The 23,083-nt window shown below is 38.0% G+C and overlaps 4 protein-coding genes across 10 annotated transcripts; 1 reads left to right on the top strand and 3 right to left on the bottom strand.

Annotated features, from left to right (window-relative positions):
* Positions 1-3,287: 3,287 nt before the first annotated feature.
* On the bottom strand, positions 3,288-6,192 carry LOC107221730 (unconventional prefoldin RPB5 interactor-like protein). Of its 3 annotated transcripts, XM_015660835.2 has the most exons (7): positions 6,069-6,192; positions 5,754-6,010; positions 5,371-5,620; positions 5,072-5,221; positions 4,757-4,904; positions 3,504-4,647; positions 3,288-3,421 (listed from the first exon to the last, which is right to left on the bottom strand). In XM_015660835.2, exons 2-7 carry the CDS (start codon positions 5,820-5,822, stop codon positions 3,308-3,310), a joined length of 1,875 nt encoding a protein of 624 aa, XP_015516321.2. In that variant the 5' UTR covers positions 5,823-6,010; positions 6,069-6,192; the 3' UTR covers positions 3,288-3,307. The 3 variants fall into 3 exon arrangements, with proteins under 3 accessions (XP_015516321.2, XP_046596814.1, XP_046596812.1); XM_046740858.1 differs by lacking the exons at positions 5,754-6,010; positions 6,069-6,192 and having other exon boundaries at positions 5,072-5,219; positions 5,371-5,505; XM_046740856.1 differs by lacking the exons at positions 5,754-6,010; positions 6,069-6,192 and having other exon boundaries at positions 5,072-5,235; positions 5,371-5,504.
* Positions 6,177-7,875, top strand: LOC107221734 (cytidine deaminase). 5 transcript variants are annotated; one of them, XM_046740892.1, is made up of 3 exons: positions 6,177-6,314; positions 6,812-6,960; positions 7,202-7,875. In XM_046740892.1, exons 2-3 carry the CDS (start codon positions 6,921-6,923, stop codon positions 7,603-7,605), a joined length of 444 nt encoding a protein of 147 aa, XP_046596848.1. In that variant the 5' UTR covers positions 6,177-6,314; positions 6,812-6,920; the 3' UTR covers positions 7,606-7,875. The 5 variants fall into 5 exon arrangements, with proteins under 5 accessions (XP_046596848.1, XP_046596852.1, XP_046596838.1 ...); XM_046740896.1 differs by having other exon boundaries at positions 6,215-6,340; XM_046740882.1 differs by lacking the exon at positions 6,177-6,314 and adding an exon at positions 6,405-6,546.
* Positions 6,846-17,337, bottom strand: LOC107221757 (serine/threonine-protein kinase mTOR). Its single transcript, XM_015660877.2, has 7 exons — positions 17,249-17,337; positions 10,753-17,091; positions 10,532-10,674; positions 10,307-10,447; positions 9,558-10,182; positions 9,178-9,358; positions 6,846-9,041 (listed from the first exon to the last, which is right to left on the bottom strand). Exons 2-7 carry the CDS (start codon positions 16,979-16,981, stop codon positions 9,026-9,028), a joined length of 7,335 nt encoding a protein of 2,444 aa, XP_015516363.2. The 5' UTR covers positions 16,982-17,091; positions 17,249-17,337; the 3' UTR covers positions 6,846-9,025.
* A 202-nt stretch (positions 17,338-17,539) lies between these two features.
* Positions 17,540-21,659, bottom strand: LOC107221764 (pre-mRNA-processing factor 6). Its single transcript, XM_015660886.2, has 9 exons — positions 21,513-21,659; positions 21,340-21,399; positions 21,119-21,245; positions 20,302-20,852; positions 19,449-20,229; positions 19,004-19,219; positions 18,551-18,892; positions 18,077-18,420; positions 17,540-17,963 (listed from the first exon to the last, which is right to left on the bottom strand). Exons 1-9 carry the CDS (start codon positions 21,605-21,607, stop codon positions 17,684-17,686), a joined length of 2,796 nt encoding a protein of 931 aa, XP_015516372.1. The 5' UTR covers positions 21,608-21,659; the 3' UTR covers positions 17,540-17,683.
* Positions 21,660-23,083: the final 1,424 nt, after the last annotated feature.

Below are 23,083 nucleotides of genomic sequence, written 5' to 3'. Positions count from 1 at the left end.
CGCGACGTAGAAACGGTACAAATTAAAAGAAGTAACTTAAAGAACGAAAGTAAAGTCGAGGCAACATTTCGCAAACGGTTTGTATATTTATTTATTTATTTATTTATTTATTTATTTATTTATTTATTTATTTTTGCACTTTAAGTCCGTCCAGATAATTTATTTTTTATACTGATAATTAAATCACGCGCAAAAAATTATTTTATAGCATTAGTTTAATTTTTTATTTTATTTTTTGATCACGTGTGGGAGTTGAGGCATTAATTGTTGAATCAATTATGATAATATACCCTGCACGTAATATTACACAAAACTCTTGATACTCAATGCTTTGAAAATCCAATTTTTCAATCATCAAGGCTGTTCCGATATTTTTACCCTATTAAGGATTTGTTTCCCCTCTGCCGAGTTGTCGTTGTGTAATAGATTAAATTTCTGACGCATTTTGGCGTAACTCCAGTTATAATTTTAAACAACATCACCGTCTCAGTCGTAGCCTGTAGTTAGTCACCTTGTCAGTTTTAATTCCAAGTATACCTACTAATCAGTTTTATTTGATTTTGGAATGCTAAATATATAAGATAAAAAGTCTATGGAGACAACCAGTAACTCTTAGACAGAATATCTTGGCAGAATCTTGGAAATAATCGAGGGTGTCGCGTCGAGCATTTAATACTTAACGTGAATTAGATTAATTCCATTTTTAAATTCTCGCTTGAAGCAAAAGTCTCGCGAAAGAAAAGGCACAGGTAAGATAACTGAGACGGAATAATGAAATTCTTTTTTCAACATTCTCTTGACACTTTTTTATACCTGGACGATACAAGCGTTGGCGCGCCTCGCTTGTCTCAGGTGTCATTAATAAATACCTCGGGATGTCTATGATTATTTTAAGACAAGTGGTTTACATTTGCAGCTCAATGACAACATGCAAATTCCACATTTCAGGTAACAGAGCATTTAAATATTATGTAAAAAAAATTTCGGTCCTTTTTTGCCCCTCCCCCTCCTCCCCAAATACAAAAAATAAATAATGTTACGTAACATTTGGACGATTTTCAGAACTGTTGAGAACTAGTAAATAGAACAGTACGGGATTAGGCTTTCTTTGTTTAATTCTGTCGACTATTGCCGCCTTTATGGAAAACCTTTTCAAGTTAAGATGAAACCGTAAGTATATGATTGAAAGACCTATTTACGAAGAAAATTGTTCATCACGTTTGTGGTTTGAGTGGGAACCTAGGAAAGTTACTACGCAGCATGTAACATTTCAAGAAATATTTAAAAAATATTTTCAGAAACATTGCATACAGCAACATGAATCGATTCGCAGTTATTCTAAAATACGTGTTTCAGAAATGTAACAGGTGCAAAAAAAATATTGCAGAAAATATCTCGCAACAGTTCTTTAGAATCGGTCAAAAGATATGACTAAAATTTTACAAAAATCTTGGACAATAATTTTTGCAAAGACTTTCAAAAATCAAAAACAGTCCTTGTAAAAATTACATCGAAAACTGAGAAACCGATAGCGCCGCTGGTCGGTAAAATAATTCGCGACCGTCGATGCCGAGCCGACAATGTGTTGACGACGTTCTGGACCAATTCGTAGCGTGATCTCACGGATTGTTATTAAACCAAAATGAAATTGTTCAACTCGTACTGAGAATCGTGCAATATCAAGTCCACGCTCAATGTATACAGCTACATGCAAAAAGTGAATTTTATAGAAGACATAGACTGGATGAATGAAAAAGCTTGGCTTTTTTTATTTATTGGTAGTTAGTTTTGCAAAAATTTATAGCTGCGACAATTTTTATAGCACAAATGATAAAGATCCCTGACGCTTTGTGACTTCCGTAATTGGTCAGATACATTGTGAAGCGCAAAATGTTATTTTTAAGATAGATTAAAATGCGATTAATTACCTGATCTAGTCTGAAATGCTTACAGCACATGTAATCACACAAGAACTACATACCAGAGCCAAAGGCATAATATTATTGTTTTGACGCTGCTACGCCAAGAAATAAAGTTCAGAGACAAGTAGAGCAGCTGCTCTGCCTCCGCTATTCAATTTTGTTAAATAAATTGGAATACTTACCGACAACTCGGCGACTGCACGTTGAACATTTCACTGCAATGTACTTTCCGCTTCGTGTTGTCTCCTGCAAGGCTTCAGTTCGCCAACGTTTTTCACCTCTACGCACGGTTCAGTTTCACTATTTCACCTTATGCACTGCGTATTTTGCACCCGTTGCAATAATCTCAAAGCCACGAACAAAATAAATTAGTACGATCGTATTAAGCATGCGGGATCGAAAAAAGAAACAAAAGAAACACGATGCTGAAGCTAGCCGCCGATAGTCAACCACCGATTCACAAATACTTTTTACACCAAGTGACGTTCATCGAAAAACCATCAAAATCAATAACATTCTAGCATATCTGATACTTACCCGCTAAAATCAAATAGTTCTAGCATGAAAGACACGGCGTGTCAAAAACTTCGGCGAATCGGTGGCTAACTTCACCCTTGTAAAAAAAAAAAAACGTCCAGCAGCGAATGAGACGCAGCAACTTTTGTCAACGATTAGCACGATTAAAAAAGAATTGATACAACGCTATGCAACTTACTATTCGCAAATATCACCACAATTTATATACCAAGTAAACTGTAATCGCACACACTGCGTAATCAGACAACCGAGACGCGCAACGAATCCGTCCAAACTAGTCGAAGTTCGGCGAACATCTGACTATCGGCAGTAAGATGGCCGCCGGTACACACAATATTATGAAATACATACGCCGGAAATTACCGGTAATTGTAACTTATAATTTTCGCCGTCAGATTCAAAACTGACCGTAGCATCCTCGATGTTGGGCTATCATTTCGCTACTCATATTTTCACTTTTGCCTTGGTACGACGCTCGTTTGAACTAAACAACATTCGTTAGAATACAGCAAATAATGTGATAAACAATTACTCCCATCATGCAATACTAACTCTGCCACCGGTTTATTGCGTGACATGTCGTTCACGGTACTTACCGGGGCTTGAATTTTATAGGGACTATACGATACGAATCTAAATTAAAACTGCGACAACGACGTATCCAGTGTTAAGATTTTTTTGTATCTCTGCGTATGAAATCCATTGCGAATAATTACCGAGCAATCTAGGTATACTATCATCTTGAAACTATTGCAAAATTTTTGCCATTACCGTATTTCATGGTATCTATACGAAAAGTAAAGAAGTACCGTTAATTGACAAACAACATTTGTATTGCAATGAAAAATTTATTGTTTAATTCCAGATCGAGCCATTTTGAATTTACTCAGAGGTCGTGCTTTACTTGAAGGCTTGTTTACCTCAAGAACTTCCGGTCTTCTTTCTTCAACATCCTTGACGATCTGTAAAAAAATATTACATACGGTATACAATTCATTTTATAGGTTTTTGAGTTAGTCAATGTAACAAGGCAATAATTCTTACGATAGTATAGGATGCTCCACGGGGCAACTCATCGATTTCCGAATCACTGGTATCGTCTACTGGTGGAGTTATATTTTTATAATCACCAATATTAACCGATGATTTCTTCAAAATCGATTTCGGTTTACAGAATATTCGATATATATCCGAAGGGTTTTCTATCACGTCATCCCCACCTGATCTAACTGGTATTTGAGGTTGTACGTCTGAATGCATGAATTCAATTCTTATTATGTCATCCGCATCATCTTCATTCTCTGTGGAATCTTTAATCTGTTCATTAATCAAGGATGGATCTGCACCAATGGAAAGCATGTCCTCGATAATTGCCAATTTCTCAACCTCATCCTCTACGTCAGACTCACTTGACGATTCTTGACCCGTTCTCAGAGGCTCATCGAAAGCATGGCGCATCGACTTTTCAAACACATTTATTTGTATCTTATCTGTAAATGATACTCGTCGTCTGTTTGTTTCTGATCTAGCAGTCCGAGCATCTGATTTGGTATTTTCACTCGAAAATTTGTCTCTTTCCTTTGCAGTGGAACTGGTTGGAACCTCATTTATATTCTCTACAGGTGGAGATTGAAAACGAACAGACTGTTCAAGCTCAACTTTGTTCGAAACAGAATTTTCAATTACATCGTTGTTCATCGTACCTGTTGAACTTAGTGAGTGAACTTCACCAATACTGAAAGTTTTCTCTGAGATTTGACTGGAAAAACATGAACTGACATTTTGTTCACTCGATTTCTCACCTGTCTTTTCTGATTCATGATCTTTCACACAGATCATATCATTTTGTGACGACAAAGAGCATTCAGACTTGTCTTCGTGAATCACACTTCTGTCAGATTCAAATTCTATCACAGATATGTCCAAACTGCTCATTGAAATAGTTTGGCAAGGATTAGGAATATTATAGGTTAACGACGATGATCGATCACCTTTTTTATCCACGTTTTCTGTCTCCAACAAATCTTTTTGGTGTTTAGGCATTTCGCTATTATTCAATTTGACAAGTCTTTCTTGAATCAAATCGTTAGCTATGTCCTCTTCTGAGAAATCAGAGTCTTCCTCTTCATCATAATAATCATTCTCTTGAGTGTCTTCCCCATAATAATTACAAGCATCATCTTGTAATCTAAATCATAATTAAAAAACCTCATCAAGATACTGTGAAAAAGCAAGTAGAGAAAAAGATATCTTATCCAATATCTCAGTTCTGCTAAAACATAAAAGTTTCTATAAACCTATCAATTTCATCTTGTAATTCCTCTTGAAGTTCAAGCTCATCTAATCTTTGCCATAAGTCTTCTTCTGTTTGGATTTCTGTCTTTTCTTGTGCCCTAAGTTTTGCCAACTTTTGATGATATTCTTTTTGACGCTGCCTGTGTTTAACTGTACAAAGAGAGTGACAAAAATAAACATAGTGTACTTTATTACAATACTTAAAACTGTGTTTGCTTGGTTTAATGTCAATATGGAGAAGTGGTCAAAACTGATTTTATAGATACAGAAAAATAACCAATCACTCCATCGGTCATTGGTTAAACCCGGATATCTACCTCTCCATTGTTTTTCTGCTTCCTCCTCATATGTTTCAATGATCTCTTGGTGTTCATTGTCGCCAAAAATATCACAATCCACTGGCAGAGACTGGCGCATTTCAAGTAAATCTTTTTCTTTCTCAAGATTTTCCAGCATTTCATCAGCCTCTAGAAAACAAATTCTAGAATAACACAGTTACACCTTTGTAATTAAAAAAGTGATGTAAACTACTTAACATTTCTAAAAATACTCAAAATTTATTGCAACTCATTTTAAAAATAAACTCAACTTCAGTGCTCGCATTAAAAATTCTTACGTTTTATTCTGCGATCGCAGACACCTATAGCTTGCTTGGCGCTATATTTAGCGAAATATCCTTCGCCCAAGCAAACTAAAATTTCGTTAGTATGAACCAATTTTCCTTTCATGAGTGCTTTACGCCCAATAGGCACCATGCAATTGGTTGTCAATTCTTGAGGCAAAATGTCAAGACCCTTTTTAACTTTTTCATGAGCTTTTTTGTAATCTTTCCACGTTTTGGTTTGCTCCTCGTTACGCCTAAGACCCTGTAAATAAAAAGCATATATTATTGACAAATAGTTTATCGTTCACAGCATTGTTCATTGACAAAGTAATATAAGACATTGTATATTTAAAAAATGCCTAACCAATTCGAGGTTATGAACGAACAATCCATACCTCGACAAGTGCTTTACTCAGAACAGCCCTCAGTGAATTTTGATAATCTTGGTAATTTTTACTATCCATTTTTCGTTTTTCACTCGGTAGATAAGTTTTTTCCGAAACTATGTACACCGAATTTGGGTTCCAGGTATTTTAAATTACAAAGAGTAAACGCGCTCACGTTCCTCACATCTGCTCGCATCACGCGCGCATTGTCATCTCTCCAAGTCTCAATCGTCTCAATAAATGCAAAAGGTTCAGTGGCGTTCTGCCTGTCGAAAGAGAGAGAGAAAAGTAATATGCGCATGCGCAGTAAACAAACTAACCTACCTCTATCAGCTTCAACGATAGTGTCATGGAGACTAGAGTACGATAGTATAGTGTAAACTGTAGAACTAATCAGCTGTTTGCCGTGTACAAGCCTCCGTATAACGTACGAGGTTGTTTCAATGGCCATTGATCTTTCGATGTGTTATGGCTAGTTTCTTGAATGGGAAGGCGGCGGACAAAATGTGCAGGTGCAGCGATGACGGCAGCAATTTCTACATTCAGATTAATGTGATATTCAACCTAAAAGTACGAAAGAAATTCAACGTGAATTCGTACGCATGAAAGAGCTCTCTCATTTATGATACAACCCTTTATATCGATATCTTTGTTTAAAACCGCCTATCATCGTGAAGTTTATCTAAATGCAATTGCATTAATATTTCCAACCAATAACTGTGTTCCACGTTACTACGTATATCGAAGAAAATACACATCTGGATAACTGATAAATTATTGTCAGTAACGGATTGTGCTACTGGTAACGTAATTTTGAGGACCAACTAATTGGATCATAATATCACGCTTGATTTCAGTAGTTCTTGGCACGTTATTGATCGTGGTCGTGACAAGGTGAATAACACCTGCTCAAGATTACAGCCAATTTTGCAATTAACAAGCAGGTGTGGACTGACCATCGTTCAGTCTAGCTTTGAACTTCCCGTTTTCACCTGAAAATGTTTGGAAGCAATTCTTTTAACTTCAAAACTTGCAGATCTAGTGAAGACTCAACTTTTCATTTTCAGAGTGATTACAATAACTTCCTTTTTGCTCTGAAAACAAAGAAACGGGGAGTTAAAAACAGGGCTGTTAAGCAGACACTTACAGCTGATATCTCCGTTCAGAACTAGCAAAATGAGTGGTGCTGGAAAAGTAGTGGAATTCGATTCTCTGGGTAAAGTAATTGATCAATACCACTAGAGTTAAACTGTTGCATTGATTATAATTTTTTAACACCTTACTGTCTACTGTGTACTGTCACCTTAAAATACGTAACTCTTGCGCTTTATAAATAGAAAGTATAAAGTTAGCTTATTCCAAACCAGACATAAATACATACTATGCATAGTTGAATTTACAAGTACGTGAAGTGACTATAATATAAATAATAACACATTTTTATAATTTTGTTAAAGCTGGAGATATCCAGGAATTGATTAAAGCAGGGGTGGACGCTCGTACCTACTCATATTCCCCTTATAGTAAATTTAAAGTTGGCGCGGCACTTCGGTGTGAAGATGGTACAATATGTAAAGGTTGCAATGTCGAAAATACAGCATATCCTGTATCTATTTGTGCCGAGCGAACTGCAATTAGTAAAGCGGTTTCAGATGGTAAGAGGAAATTTGTGGCACTTGCAGTAATCGCTGACTTGGACGATACTTTTGTATCACCTTGTGGTGAATGTCGGCAATTTATTATTGAATTTGGAGACATACCAATTTATTTAGCAAAAACAAGTCTGGGAACTGTATTTGAAACTTCAGCTGCAAATATGTTACCACTCGCATTCGCCATCTTAAATAATTCTGAAAAATAGTTTACCAATTTATTATAAAATTCCTTGATAATACTATTTAGAATTTGTTGATTATTTTTAAATATAAACTTCACAATCCTTCTGTGAGAATACATGTGCATATGTAATGTAATATGTTGAAAAGTAGTGGAAAGAACCTATTAGACTATATATAGAGAATATTCTGGTCTTGTAATTACTAATATTTACATTTTGTCGATAATGTATTGACTAATGGCGTGATGATTGTTAATAATGTAATAAAATGTGTAAATTTTTACTATACCATAACTCATCAACTTCAAAATATTTCAACAAATCCATAAATCGTGGCCTAAGGTACCAATTAACTTTACAGTTTGTGAACTTGAATTCTCGAGTTTCTGAACAAATGAAATCCATTCGAAAAATTAAGATGATTAATAATTTTTTCCCTACAAAGTAGAAATGATTCTTCGGTAAACTCATCACTGTACTCCTTAAACATGTTTTATGACTACATTGAGGATACACAAAGTACAATTACATGGGATTTCTCAAATTTCAAGTTAGTTATCTTACAATATGCAAATTCAGTATCGAAAGTTCCATGTTTCAATAGATTTTCCAAGATTATTTTGTTGGATAGAACGTTTTCGTCTCTTGAGCGCCCGATGTAAGAATGTATGTAGATGAATGTTTACATGTTGGAATCTTACGCTTCCGATGGAATTATTTTGTTGCTTTGTTCTTCGCATTTGTTGAATGATACATTCATAAGTTTCATCGTAAACTAATGAGAATGATAAACAGACAGTTGTACCGATAGGATTCAGAAGTTGTTGAGGTTATTTCGCTAGCCACTTGTGACCTTTCATATTGAATAGACTTTACAGATGCTTTATGTAGAATAAGTATGTATGGTTCTGTACAAAATTCGCATACTTAAAATTTGAATATCACTTAATCATTTACTTACTTCTACCCCTAACACAAACTGCATTGATAGATCAGAATGTTTAACAATGAAATAATACACGATATATACAAGATAAATTAAACATTACAATGATTCAGGAAAAGTTGTTTATGACAAGAATCCTAAAAAAAATAATGCTTCATAATCAGAATTAAGTAAACGTTAAATCTGTAAGTAAAGTGTTCATTGCCATAATTGATCGTTACTCTGATCACAACAGAGTACTTCAATTCGTCCAAATTTCATATATCACGGCTCGATATTATTATTTATTTCCATAACGAACCTCAAATTTACTGCCACAGTTAAATTAGCAGTTGTTACTTTAATTCAACTTGGGCAATGTTATGACACTGGCAAACCAAACTTTTCAATTATAATGTCTGGAGACTAGTCCCTGAACCTCATCAAACCCTTACTAAGCAATCATGAGAAAATAACCTCATAAAATCTTGTCACGCTTGACTTCGTGTAATCTGATTTTCACCAGAATGGACACCTGAAAACAGAGTATTTTGAAGAATTCCGATATTGCATATAAAACCTGCAGAACATATCTGAGCATTTTTGTCATTAACTTAAAGTATTACTTTAAATTAATTTCAATTGAAGTAATTAAATCAAAAGAATATTACCATCCAATGTAGCATTGGCAGAGATTTTCGTTATTTGTAGCCTGCTGAATCAGCAAATCAACTTGTTGCTGAACATTAAGCATCTCATCATGCGAAAAATCACGTCCCGTTAATTTGTCTCTCACTCTGTTTATTATTGCAAGTGCTTTCTTATTCAGAGCCTCCGGTTGATTTTTATCTCCTAGATAAAGGTAGTGATATAATATAACTTGCTTGATGCAAAATTTTAACTAGTATCTATGTGCCACAAAAATTTGAGAGGACGTAAATATGATTTATCATATGATTCCAAGTGAACTAATACAACACACGTTATACCAAAACTATTTACGCGAAAGATTAATTACCAATATTCTTCATCTTTTAAATGCAAACTTTACCTCCATTTTCAAGACTGCAAGGAACTCCTTTCTTTGGCAAAATAGCACTGTGAGAATCTAGCATGTCTCCGTGCTCCTGGCTACTACTGGCAGCAATACCCGGGGCATCTGATCTTGTAGCTTTTGGAACTGCGTTGTCCATTAGTCTCCAGTTCAACAGTGGATCGTAAACAAACGCCTCAAGCACAGCCATCAAGCTGTCTTTGTTACGATGTAACACCGACATAACCGATTCACTCGTCCGTCTGTATGTTCCTTCGATCCCTGTCACCTCCATAGCATTGATCAGCATTCTTGTTAACCTGAAGGGAATTTTCTCCGGGAATTTTTCACGCGTCATAGCAACTTCGAAACAATCTCCAAAATCGATGTGTAGAATTTTTCCACTAAGACGATCCAACATCAGGTTAGAGGGATGCCGATCTCCGAGTCCGAGTATGTAACCAACCATTGACATGACAGCAAGGGAACGAGTATAATTCGTTCGGCGATCAAACCACACTTCACTGGAAGGTGATTTGAGCCACAGAAGGCGAGACAAGTCATCCCCATGCGTGTGTTCTAAAGCATGTTCAAATACTTCGACCTTTTGCATCAGCATAAGATGATCATAGTCCGGTGCCATCTGTATAAAATAGATAATTCAACTTTGTAGAAATAAGCATAGATTGTAAGCAGTTTATTTTATCTCACATTTAATATTGATGAAGCAGAAAATATTGTGAAATTGTAAAAAAAAGCATGCTTACCCTCAACATTATTCTGTGCTCAATATTCAGTAGTATCTTTTTTTTCTCTCTATAATCTCGTATCAGCGTATGCAACGTATCGCAGTGAGGAACCCAGCCAATAAGCCCACTATTTGTTGATAGAGGAATTACAGCATATCTCTGTACATGAAACAAAGGAGCATACGAACATTTGAATTTCAAGTACGAAGAAATTACTATTTGTTTGAAGATTTCTTAACTCACTTGAATTGTAAGATTCCGCCTGAATGTGTCAGGATCATGCAACAAAAGTGTGTTGACTAGACCAAATAACTGCATAACACGTTCGTCTTGTCTAAGGTCCTCATGACCTTTCAATAGGAACATATAATCTTTACCGTTGCTACCTACGGAGATAAATGAAAAGAATTAACAAATCGTTCAAATGGAAATACTTTTGTAAATGGCACTGTTTCGATGCTAACCTTTGATGCAAAGTTTCCGAGGGCGTTGCTTACTAGTAATAACTTGCATCGAGCTGTGGATACTGGCAATCTTGATAACTGGATGTCCAGGATTGTAACTACCAGGTACAGCTAATTCCAAATCTCGGCAAACCAACAATTTTGGACTAACATACTGTAATTCTAAACTTGTTAGTTGAGGTAACTGTCTTGATATTTTTCTGAACACATGATAATACAAATCCCATGCCTGGTTTAAGTCCTTCACATTTCCAGACATTTTATACCTGTGGCACCATTCTTTTGCTTCCATCAAATCTCTTCCGTAAGTTTGATTGAATGATGTTTCCTTCAAGGTTTGCGGCCCTCGTTCTAACATCGCATGAAGAGGCTCCAAGGTATCGAACATTCCCTTGACGTTTCGTTCTCCAAAGTATAATCTACTGGCTTCTTCCAAGCCTTCGTGCCACAATTCATGCCACAGTATTGCAACTCTAATCAATTCGTCACTAGCTAATACAGCTTGTTGCACCAGCGTTGGACTGTGTTCGCACATATTTTTTAGTATCTTATTAGCGGCAGCTTTACGAGCGGGACTCGCACTTTTTGAAGCTACTGTTAAGGGGTAAACTAATGCCTGCGGATGAGTTTTACCAATATCAATTAACAGGTGATGAATTAATCTGCCGACTAAGGCTCTAGGAGTGTCTATTCTCGCAATGAGCTGAGGAATTACTTGCAACCAAGTATTGATTTCAATTAGTCTTATTCCTTCGACAATCGCTTCATACACTTCCGGCCATTGTCCGTAATCAAACCATAACGTTAGCAATCGTAACGTATCTTGTAAAGAACTGCCATGTGACAAATTAATAGACCGGAAGAAACCCTCGACTGCTGGTACAGTGAACTGAGAAATGTATTGAGAGCTGGCTAATGCAGACCTTGATGCATTACCAGGTACGTTATCGAGATTGGTATCACCTTGTTGATGTTTGTAAAACAAAACGGTTTCAAAATTTGTATAAGCAAAAGCATGCCAAGCTTTATACCATGAAGGATCATGTTTTGTTGCTGCTGCATAGTAAGATAACACAGCTGGTATAGAATGCTCGCTTATTCCTTGCAAAGCCTCCAACCACTCTCCAAGTTTTAGGTAACACCGAGCGAGTAATCTCTTCCTGGCTTCTTGCTGTTTCTCATCTTCTTGATTTAACACAGATATTGTTGCCGGCTGTAATGACGTTTGCACAAATCTTTGCAACTGACTATAAGCTGCTTCTCGATTATTCGCCATCCACATGTGTTTACAATAAGCAAATGTGACTTGCGGATGCGTTGTTGGCAATGGTTGATCAGGATTCTGAGATGGATCCATTCCAAGCAGCATAACTAATGTCTTATGACATAACATAGGACTGCCATTTTTTCTGCAAAGGCTAGCATATTTCAGCCATGTGTACATGTCGTCCTGTGGAGAAACGACCAGTGTGTGGACTTGAATAATTTTTTGCCAATCTTCAACGACACGTTGTCCACCTTGCAATCTGTCCCACCACATTGATTTTATTGTTGCTCTCCTCTCAGGAATTAACTTGAACTGTATTACTTCTTCTAATTCAGCTAACTTCTGAACTTCCACCATGGCGTTGTAAGCTCTCTGGTAACTTTCTCCAGCCATCGCAGTCAGTTCTGTGTCTAATAAATCTCTTGCACTGTCTATCAACTCATGGGCCACATCATACTGTTCATCATGTATAGCCAACACTGCTCTATAAAAGGCACCGTCCTGGGTGTCTTCAGGAATGAAGTTGACATATTTTTCCATACTTTCCCACTGCCCAAGTCCCCATGCAGCAGCTGCCGCCATTCGAGACATTCTTTGTTTATTTTCGTCATTTTCATTCGCCCATTGTCGGGTGGCAACATCATGAAGCTGCCCCCATTCGCCAAGTGCTTCTAAGCATCTCATCTCGCCTAAGGTTGATTCTACGTCAGTTGGATCAATGTTTAAGCGATCTTTATATAAATCTAATGCCTTATCCCAATTGTGTAACTTCTCATACCAACGTACTTGCACTTTAAGATCTTGTTGATTCTGCTGTTTCATAACATATTCCAATAATCCTTCAGCAACCTCTTTTTGCTGGAGTTTATTATTGATAGAAATCAGTGACTCGAAAACATTGCTGTTTCTGCCTTCGTGGAATTCATCTTCTTTGTAATGCAACGCCTTAGCATAAGCTCGGCAATGCATGGCTCGCTCACCCAGTAACTTGGCATCTAATGGTAAAGGTCCTTTGTCACAATGTTCCATAAATTCAGCCAAATTCAGAATAGTTTGTGTGATTTCCGGTAGGTCGGGCACCATTAGTGCCTGCTGCAAGGTCTCTTTTAACTCCGTTTGATATGTGCTACTGAGTTCAGTCCAACATGACACAAAAGCTGCGTTGAATAAGTCTCTTGGTAGCTGTGAATAAGTTTGAGCAAGCGCCCAGCATGACCTTAATGCCGGTGAAGGTGATTCTTTGAGCAATCCGATAGACAAACTTCGGAGCCATTCTAGCCAATCATCTTTGGAGACTCTGCGCGTGGCTGTCCAGGCTTTCTGTAGATTGGGTGCTGACACATGAAGACGCTTGATGATTGTGGTATCAGAAGATGTCAAAGATAAATCGCGATATTGGCGTCTTGAGTCTCGAGGACGTGTAAGTAAATAGTCTTCGCCATCAGCTACGGTAGAGTCGCTTTGAATTTTATCTGTGAGTACGTCGTAGCGTTGATGAGTGATTTTGTGTTTAGTCATTACCTTCTGAACCAATGGTATAAAAATTTGATACTTCTTTCTAAGTTGAATTAAAAGTGCGCAGAGAGTTTCCATTGCCGGCATCCTTAGTTCTGGGTATGTGTCCAATGTTCTTACTAACGGATGCACTATCCTTGAAGCGAAATCAGTGAAATCCAATGTATCAGCAAGGTCGTCGACAGTTTCCAGCGCAACTCTATTAACCGAAATTGGGCAATCTGTAGCATAGAATAGTTTCACTATTGGCGGAAGTACCAAATGCAGATAATTATCAAGATTGTTTCCAAATTTCTGCAAAGCAAGAAGCAGCTTGACAGTCACCGCACGATCCTTACTGGTATCATGTGTCAGTACTCTCAAGATTTGCGGCATCAATTGTGGTAAATAAATTTTGAATTCAGCACCCAGAGCAACAGCGATGTGCTCCACAAGAAGAATAAGCGTACTCTGTAACGGACTATTCACAGTCCACACTTCTTTAATCAAAGCGAAAATGTCATCCAAATAATTCCGAATGTGTTGTTTAACAATCGCAATAAGAACAGCCAACTGTTGAAACAAGTATTCTCGAAATCCAATATCAGCAGTGCGAACAACGTTCAAAAAGCTAGGCATAACTTGAGAAATATATGGTACGCATTTTATACCAAGGCTTTTAAAAATGAATGTTACTGCTTGCACAACCATGGTATGATGCTGAGATAAGGTGGGTTCCCGAATGATGCGCATGAGAGTAGCGATCGCAATAGCTGGATAATATTCCTCCAGAGTTGAAGTCGACATATTTACAAGCATCTCGCTAGTCGACTGATCTTGACTTGTTTCGGCATCACTTTTACACCTAATATCAGCCATGGACATTAGTGAATCAAACTGTGAATCTATTTGACCAAGGTTCATTTTGTGCTTGTAGGGATCCAAGGCACCTAGGAGTCCGAGTACTCTGATTGTTTCTCTCCTGGTAACTGGTGATTGCTCAGTTTTTAGAAAATTAATAAGAACATCGAGTAAAAAAGGATATTGTGTGTATGGCTTGACTACATGTCCTGTACTTCCAACCAGCTGGCCAAGAACCCACAAGGCGACACCTCTTTTGTCTGGAGAACTGGCATCGACCAACATTTCCAGTAGTATTGACAATAATTCCGGCATCCATTGTTGCATTTCTGCACCATTAACACTTGCTAAATCACCAATCGCTTTAAGTACAGCCAAGACAACACCAGGGTTAGGCTCAGGTTCTTTCATCTTCGGAATGAGAACTTTCAAAATAGGTTCCATGTAAGGTCGAATGAGTCGTGGAGCACTAATTACTAAATAATCGAGCATCCGCGAAGCCTGTTCTTTGTTACGTCCCATACCAGAATGTTCAAGCTCTGTTAGAAATTGGATCAGCGTTTTCCGAAGTGAAGGCATAACGTAGGCTGGATTCATAGTACTCAATCTCCCAATTGTGTAGATGGCGAGTTCTCTGATTTCAAAAATTTCATCATTCATCGCAATAAATAAGGCTGACAAACTTTCTGCTTGAGCAAGATGAATGTCAAAACTTTTATCAAGCGACGCGAGGACACATAATCGCACATCTGGATCAGTGTCTGTGATGCCGACGACTAGTAATTTTCCTAGCACTGTAGAAACTGTATTGGTAACCGTTGGCCCTGGTTGATTCAATGCTAGCCTCAAAAGCCTGGAACATGTTTTCACAGCTTCCAAACGGACCTGAGACTGTTCAGATGTCAAGAAATGGTCAGCGCATCTCCGAACAAACTGGAGTAAAGGATTTCCATCAAAATTAAACGTACCAAGTGTTTTCAGCGCAAGCACCGTCGAAGGAAGGTCAGCTTCTGCAGTTGGAGCTGAAATTGGACTTGTAGCTGACCACGGAGCACCGGGATGTCGCAGTGGTTTGTGCATCAGTACTTGTGACAGCATTCTCAATAATCCTTGAGAAACATCTGGCTTCAAAGATGGTATACTATGAGCTAATTCGCGCAATGATGTTGTAAGAATTGGACTCAGACCAGTGGCAAGCATTGGCTCTAAGAGAACCTTTATATCTGGCCCTATAGTTTGCTTAACAGCATGCCCTAGCAAAGTAATGCAGATAAATACAGCCGGTTCAAGTGTGGTACCTCGTTTCTTACTCGGCGTTTCTTTTGAAGGTAAAGAAGCTTTAATCACTTCCATAATTTCCGGAAGATAAGGTTCTATGCCAGTCTCAACTGCAACAGCAATTAATCCAATAGTTGTAAATGCTGCATGTCTATCTTTTTCGCGGCTTCTTAAAGTGATCAAAAGATACGATATACTTTGTGCCAAGTGATGCTTGTCAAATTTTTCTTTATTGAAAGCAACCAGCCGTGGTAATAGCGTCATCAGCGCGTGTTGTATATGAGGATTTCTTGATAGTTTTTGGTTCATAACATCTGCGTAAATATTATCCAAGCCCTCCTGTAATAGACTGCGACAAGCGGCAGATTCATGAACCGGATGAATTGTCTGCAGAGTATTGGATCGACTTGGAACTGGGCCTGTCCAATTTGGTACAATCGGAGTTTTGAGACGAGGAATGAGAGACAGAATATCATCATCCATCTGTTGAGTAGAGCAATTAAGTCTCTCCATCAACGCCTCATAGTTTCTTTCCCACTGAGCGTTACTGCATCTCAATAACTCGTTCAAAACTAATAAAGATCCGTGAATAGCGGCATCCTTGTTGGACCCTCGCCCCTTAACATCAGCATCATTGAAGCATTGTACAACTTCGTGAAAGCATTCTTTGTACCATTGCGGTTTATGCATTTGCTTTGTAGTTTCTCTTTGAGCGGTGACAACCAGAGCAGCTCTGAGAGCTTCGGTAGCAGCTTCTCGTATCAGCGGTTTGGGATCACGTATCGCGTTGAATATGAGATCAAAAAACGGAGATACTTGTTGAAAAAAATACGTCGGCATCGAGACGGCTAATTCTCTCAGTACAAGGACAGCTGCATGTCGTTTCCCCTCATGCCTGTCTCCGCCAAGCCACTCAAAAGCACGTTTCACTTCAAACTCGACATACTCTGCTGTGTAGGTGCCAGAGACAAGTGCGAGTTTCCCAACAGTTTTTGCAGCCAATTCCATAACTCCAACATCGTTCGACGGCAATAGATTTCTTAGATAATTTGCAAATCTTATAGTACGAGTGTTTATATTACCACCATCAGCACCGATTAGACAAACTATGGCTAGTATACCTCCCTTCTTCTCATTCATGTCAGAACCAGAGACCATTTCTTTTATGTGGTGATTGAATTCGTCCATAAAATTTGTCATCTCCTCCTGGGAGACTTCACGTAGCTCTGTTCTGACGTAAAGAGATAAATCATGTGCCGCCTTAATCCTAACATCTTCGTGCCGCGATTTAAGTCGCTGAACGAAATCCAGCACTTGCGAATGCGTCATGTTTTAAAATATATATTAGTTTTCACTTTTTGACAAAAACGTTCAATTACGAGATGTGACACTTGTTTTTTAAATCTTTACATCGGGATACTACATTGCCCGATGTCCACCTGAAACAGTTAAAAAACTGGTCAGTATGTATAGGTTAGGTTCGAATCACAGTTGCCGTGATGATACGCGTAGTGTGAAACGTAAAGAATTTACGAGATAATAAATGAGAATAACGTTAGATGTAACGTTGCGACGACACCTAAATTTTCTACTCACGTTATTCAATCATCTATTTGGTTAACACGTATTTTTAATTCGCGGCGCAATCACGCTATCAGCCACAAGCGCCATTTTTAGTAAATATAAAGTGATATAAAGTAAATACGTAAGGCAGCTCCCATTATTCATGGTGGCTCTATAATAGATTTAGTGAACTTATTCGCTAAGCTAGAATCTGATATGTGGCCCAGCTTCTATTGGTGAATTTTAACTTGTGCATAGACAAGATTTTGAGATTTGATGCTGTCAAATTTCAGCTCAATTTTCAATTTTTGCTGCATTTTATGTATGATATTTAAATCAAGAAGGTACGTAAACAATTCGTACTTAATGTCGTTTAATATTACCATCCTAAACATAATATATGTATAATACATTTACAGTAATCTATATTTATAAATACGGTATTATTTTCAATTTTGACACTCGGTTTTAGATAGGAATCGGTAAGTCTTTAGAAACTACGGTCAATATTTGGTCAGTATTTAAACACCAATTTACAATGTTTTTAGATACTCTGCACCAATTTTCACCATGATGCGGTTCTGCGGCTACACATCGCTTTTTGACTTCCTCTTGCTGTTCCTCAGTGCCATTTAAAAGCTCAAATTTATAAAAATACGCCCAAGCATCCCCTAAATCAGGATCTATCTTAACGGTGCGATTAAACCAATCTCTGCACTTGGATATTTTATGCTCACACCAAAAAAGCCTGCAACAGATACGATGTATAATTAATAACGACAAACAGCTCCCCAAACTAGGAGAAATTGAATAAACGTGAAATATCTCGCTGAACTTGCGTAATCTGGGTTTCCTACGTACTTGGAGACTGCCAGTAGAACATGGGGATCATGTTCACATTTTTTCAACGCATCAACGCTCTTCGTTTTCCGTTGTGGTCGTGCTTCCATAAAGATTGCTTCAGCCCATAGCAGACCAGACGTAGGACATTCTTGCAGAGCTTTAGCCATCAACGTATTAGCCATGTCTCGCACCCCTCCACCTTTCAATTCATTTCGAATAGCTTCTAGCCAAAGCTCCGCATTTTTCGGATTACGAAGCCGTGCTTTTTCAAGTACAGAACGAGCCTTTGTCACTTGACCTTTACGCTGTTCAAGTTGAGCTAACAAACACCACAATGGCACAGAAGTGGGGCATTTTTTGATCTGCAAAACAACCAGGTAAATTCTCACATACTTCAATCGATTTTATATAAGAAATGATCTGTTTCAAAATTACACATTTCGAACTCTTCAAACTATCACGCTGGAAGAATAACAAAAACGATTTACTCACAGCTTGATTATATGTTTCCAGAGCTTTGTCAAGATTCCCTTGTTGCTCTTCTATTTGAGCCTTCATTAACCAAAGCTTGGGAAAATCCTCAAAAGTTTCTATAGCTTCCTGGAGGAGATGCAGTGCAGCTTCTAGATTATTAAGAGCCCATTCAAGCTTGGCACTTTTCATCATAACTCTAGGAGTTGGCGCTGATGCTCTAGCTTTTGCCAACAATCTTCTGGCACGTTCATATTCGGAGTTCTCTGACTCAAGCTTGACTGCAGCTAACCAAATCTCTTCAGAATTTGGATTGGCTTGGAAAGCCAATGACAAAATACCTCTTGCCGCTGGCACGTCACCCTTGATATAGAAATAATCATATATATTTCAACAGTTACACGTTATTGATACTGAATACGTGTAACAAACTTAATTGAAGTAAGAGGATGAAGTATAACACCGATTACTTACAGCAAGCCATTTAGACTTGGCACCCATGAGCCACAGAACTTCGCTCTTAGGACAATGAGCCACAGCCCGTTGGAGTAGCGCTTCCAAGGACTCCCGTGTTCCGTAACTCTTTTCAAAATATGCTGCACGCAGCCAGATCGATTTTTTGCTGGGAAAAGTTGCTAAAGCATAAGCATACACTGCTCTAGCACATTCCAAAGCACCTTGTTGTGCACACTGCAAATAATTGCATTTATATTGTTCAAATTGACTGTACTTGTATAGATTTATTAAAAATAGTTCCGAAGCAAAGTTATTTAGTAGCTTTTCAGTAAAATTTGTTAAAACTAAAAAACCACTGCCACAATTTATTTCAACTGTGTGAAAATCGATTACTCAGAACCAAATATGTCACCTGATCCAAAGGATTTTTCATATTTAATGGTAGATAATAAACTGTACTTACTGTTTCTGCATCTTCCATCCAAGTGTGTTTCCTATCTTCTTCCTCAACTCCAAACCCGATGATGGACTTGACAATGACTTGACAACAATGGACAGCACCAGCTTTTTCAGCTTCCATAGCTTCTTTGAACCAGTGTTCTCTGTTAATTTCAACTCCGTTAACGTTCAAGGAACTAATTGCTCTGTCAATGATCTTTTCTACCATATGCTTATTGCCATTAGCTTCTTCTAGTTTAGCAGCAGTCGTCCAAATCTGTCTATCCGTTGGAATATTTTCTCTAGCTTTATTAAGAACTTTTCTCGCGTTATCGTAAGTTTCCAATCGGGCCAAGGCGAGCCACAAATCGACACTTGTTGGACAACACTCAACTGCTCGACTCAATAAAATTCTTGCATCTTCTGGTTCTTCCAACTCAACAGCTACTTTCCACAACCGTACTGAGTTCGGAATATGCTCTAAGGCTTTTCGATAAACACGTCTCTTTGCCTTAACTTCCGTTTCCAAGTCAGCTGCTTTGATCCAGATTCTAACAGATGTTGGAATGTGACGTACAGACTGGGCAATTACGGCCTTTGCCGTCTCCGGAGGTTGAAGCCTCGCCGCTTCTAACCACAAGTCTTCAGAAGTTGGATTCACCTCACAGCCCTTCATGATAAGATTTCTTGCTGCTTGAACCTTACCCGTAACTTCCTCTAAGCGGGCAGATGCTATCCAAGCCGGGGGATGATTAGGATTTGTTTCACGAACGGATTTCAAAAGCAATCTGGCCTTTTTTATATCACTGAAAAAAATTTCAATATTGTATTGTAAATTAAATGGATAAACTGGTGAAAAAATTTTTTATGAGACTTACTTGATGTCGCCACCGTAAGTAGGAATCATACTTTGTAGATCCGTTAAGTAACCTTTGGGATCAACAACTGTTTGACCCTCAACAGAATCTGATACTTGATTCAGTTTCACATTCATAAGCGTGTTTCTAGCTTGTCCAATTTTTCGCAAATCCAAGTCACCGGTTGGGGTCAACATACCAGGTGTGGCTAGGCCAGGCATCATGGAAGCCAGTCCATTAGATGGGTCTATACTAGTAGAAGTGTCTCCGCCCAAGTTTCTTGCTAAAACAGAATCTGGCAAAGGCGTAAACTTTTCAGCTCGTGGATTCCGCTGTTTTCTATTACGCGCATCGCCAACTTCGGGAACATTTTTCCATTCATCCTCAGACACATTAACCAGTTCACGCTTCAGATCTGAAAACTGTTGCTGGATTTTAGGCCGTTCTTGGCGATAACGTTCAAGTTCTTCTCTTAGGCGCTTTTCACGATATTCTTTCCGCTTTTCATCCATGCGTTTATCAATCGCTTCATAAATTGCATCTGCTTCTTCATCATCTTTGTCATAAGGATCCTGGATAGAAAAGAAATCACCTGAGGTTCAAAGTAATAAAGTTATTCTATTGTGCCCAGATTAGGAAAATAACTGGCAAAAGGGTCTATATTTCAAGTGTAGATTAGCATATAAAGAAAAATGCAATTTACTTAGGGTAATATGAACTTATGCTGCAAATTGAAATACAAATATGAATTAAATCTATTCGCAGTAATACTGAATTGCTAATACTATAGGAGGTAAACTTGAATCTTCAGCGCTTTGCTCGTCAGACAATACCGTACCTTGCTAAACAGCGACCCTCCATACCCGGAGAATTCGTCATAATTGGAATCGTTGAGATCTTCTTCATCCTCTTCTTCTTCTTCCTTTTTCTTAGCTCTTTTGGTAGGTGGAGCGTGTCGATCGTCACTGTAAAATTTTTACAAATTACAATAATGAGTTGAAGTTAAAACATGATGTCAATCAGCAGAAATTAATTAGCAATTAAAGTGAGAAATCTTACGAAACATCGTTGGCATCGCGAGCTGGACCGATATCAGAACGAGTCGTGAAACCTGTCGCACTGTAAACACAAATAAAAAGCGAGGTTAAAAACGTCGCTAAATCGTAGACGTCAATTTCTCCTCGCCGGTAAGGTAATATTTATGAATTAAAAAATGTATTAATCGAAATTACCCTCTTCCGACACCAGCGACATAGCCCAAGGGTGCTGGAACCCCTAGAAAATGCTTTTTATTTCGCGTTGAAAGCGAAGCTGATGGCACCGCCATGTTTATTACATTCTACACTATCGCTGCGTGACGACACGACGCCAAGCGGTAAACACTGAAATAATGGATTACTTTTGAATCTTCAGCTTTACCCGACACAGGCTGGTTTTGCCAATTCCATCACGAGATACAGCAAATCCCTCGGAAAAATTCGGTGCTATACTTACAATTTTTATTCCCAACAATTAACTTTCAATTTTTATTAACAATTGTTGAAACTATACTGTGTATTTTTCTTGGCCTTAATTAAGGGATTCACAGGTACCATCGCTAATTCACGCCATATTAAAAGTAAATTGTATTCTTACATTCTGATACATATATCAAATTTTTACATGTATGAAATTCAGTATTAACATACAGAGGTCTCGCGATCAATTTTATTTAAATACGGCTGTTGTCGATAGCTTCTTAGCGAATTTGCTCTCAATTATCATTATCCGTACGTAAAATTAATATTGTTAATTAGATTTTGGCACGCATGATAATTGGCCACGAGGTTTTTTGTTTAGGAGTCTCGATTCCCCTTGGTAAAATAATCTGATATATCCCTGGTACTGAGAACTATTCAGACGTGTCATTTTTCAGTTAAATTTCCTAGAACCGATGTTAGAAATCACAGAGCAGTACTTCAGGCTTGAAATGTGACGTAAACCGACAGATCTAGAACACTTCAGCCAGCTTACTGTCGAGACCACTTTCTTCTTTATGTTTTGTATACAGGATGGCAAATGTGTCGGTCTATTTATAATTTAAAACTAGGTGTAAGTTAAATCAAAAATCAAATTGACGGAAGAGTATTTCATGTCCCGCATCGTTCGAGCGGTATGGAAATATTCAATTCCATGAGTGATTAGTTTAAGACAATCCAGGCTACGGGTACATCTACTGTAAAGCGCAATATTTCAATCGAATCAACGCCATGTGAATTAAGTAAAGCTCGCTCAACATTCGGCCTATTTTCAGGATTGTCGGAACGACCGTATTGTACGAAACTTACAGATTTGCAAATATCAAACAGTTTAGCATTATTGCAATTATTTTAACATCGCATCTGATTGTGAGCGACTGAATAAATAATAGTTCGATCGGCAGCCACATAATATAGTGACCGATTGAAGCCTCTTTCCCATCTTATTATTGCCTGCCTTTACATTGAATTCGACTCTTATTGCAATCTGTTTCAATCAAACATATTTAAACATCATTGAACCGGTCAACTTGTTTTGGCTTACACGGGTATAGTTGTGGTAATATGCTCATATACTTATTGTTAGATACGCCTAACAATAGCTGTATACATCGTGCATGGGCGACCGGCTTATTAAGCCGAGAGTATATACATAGAATGTAGAATAAGTTTATTTAAAGCCGGCCACAGACAGTTTGGTGTGTAACAGTGTAACGCCTTCGCGATGACCGGTAGCAGGCAATTAGTCAATTGGTACGCGGACACGAATTAGTGAACTAAATTAT

This window comes from Neodiprion lecontei, chromosome 1, assembly GCF_021901455.1.
Source record: "Neodiprion lecontei isolate iyNeoLeco1 chromosome 1, iyNeoLeco1.1, whole genome shotgun sequence".
NCBI lineage: Eukaryota > Metazoa > Arthropoda > Insecta > Hymenoptera > Diprionidae > Neodiprion > Neodiprion lecontei.
The sequence above is the reverse complement of the archived record's forward strand: the minus strand, read 5'-3'. Positions and strand labels throughout refer to the sequence as shown.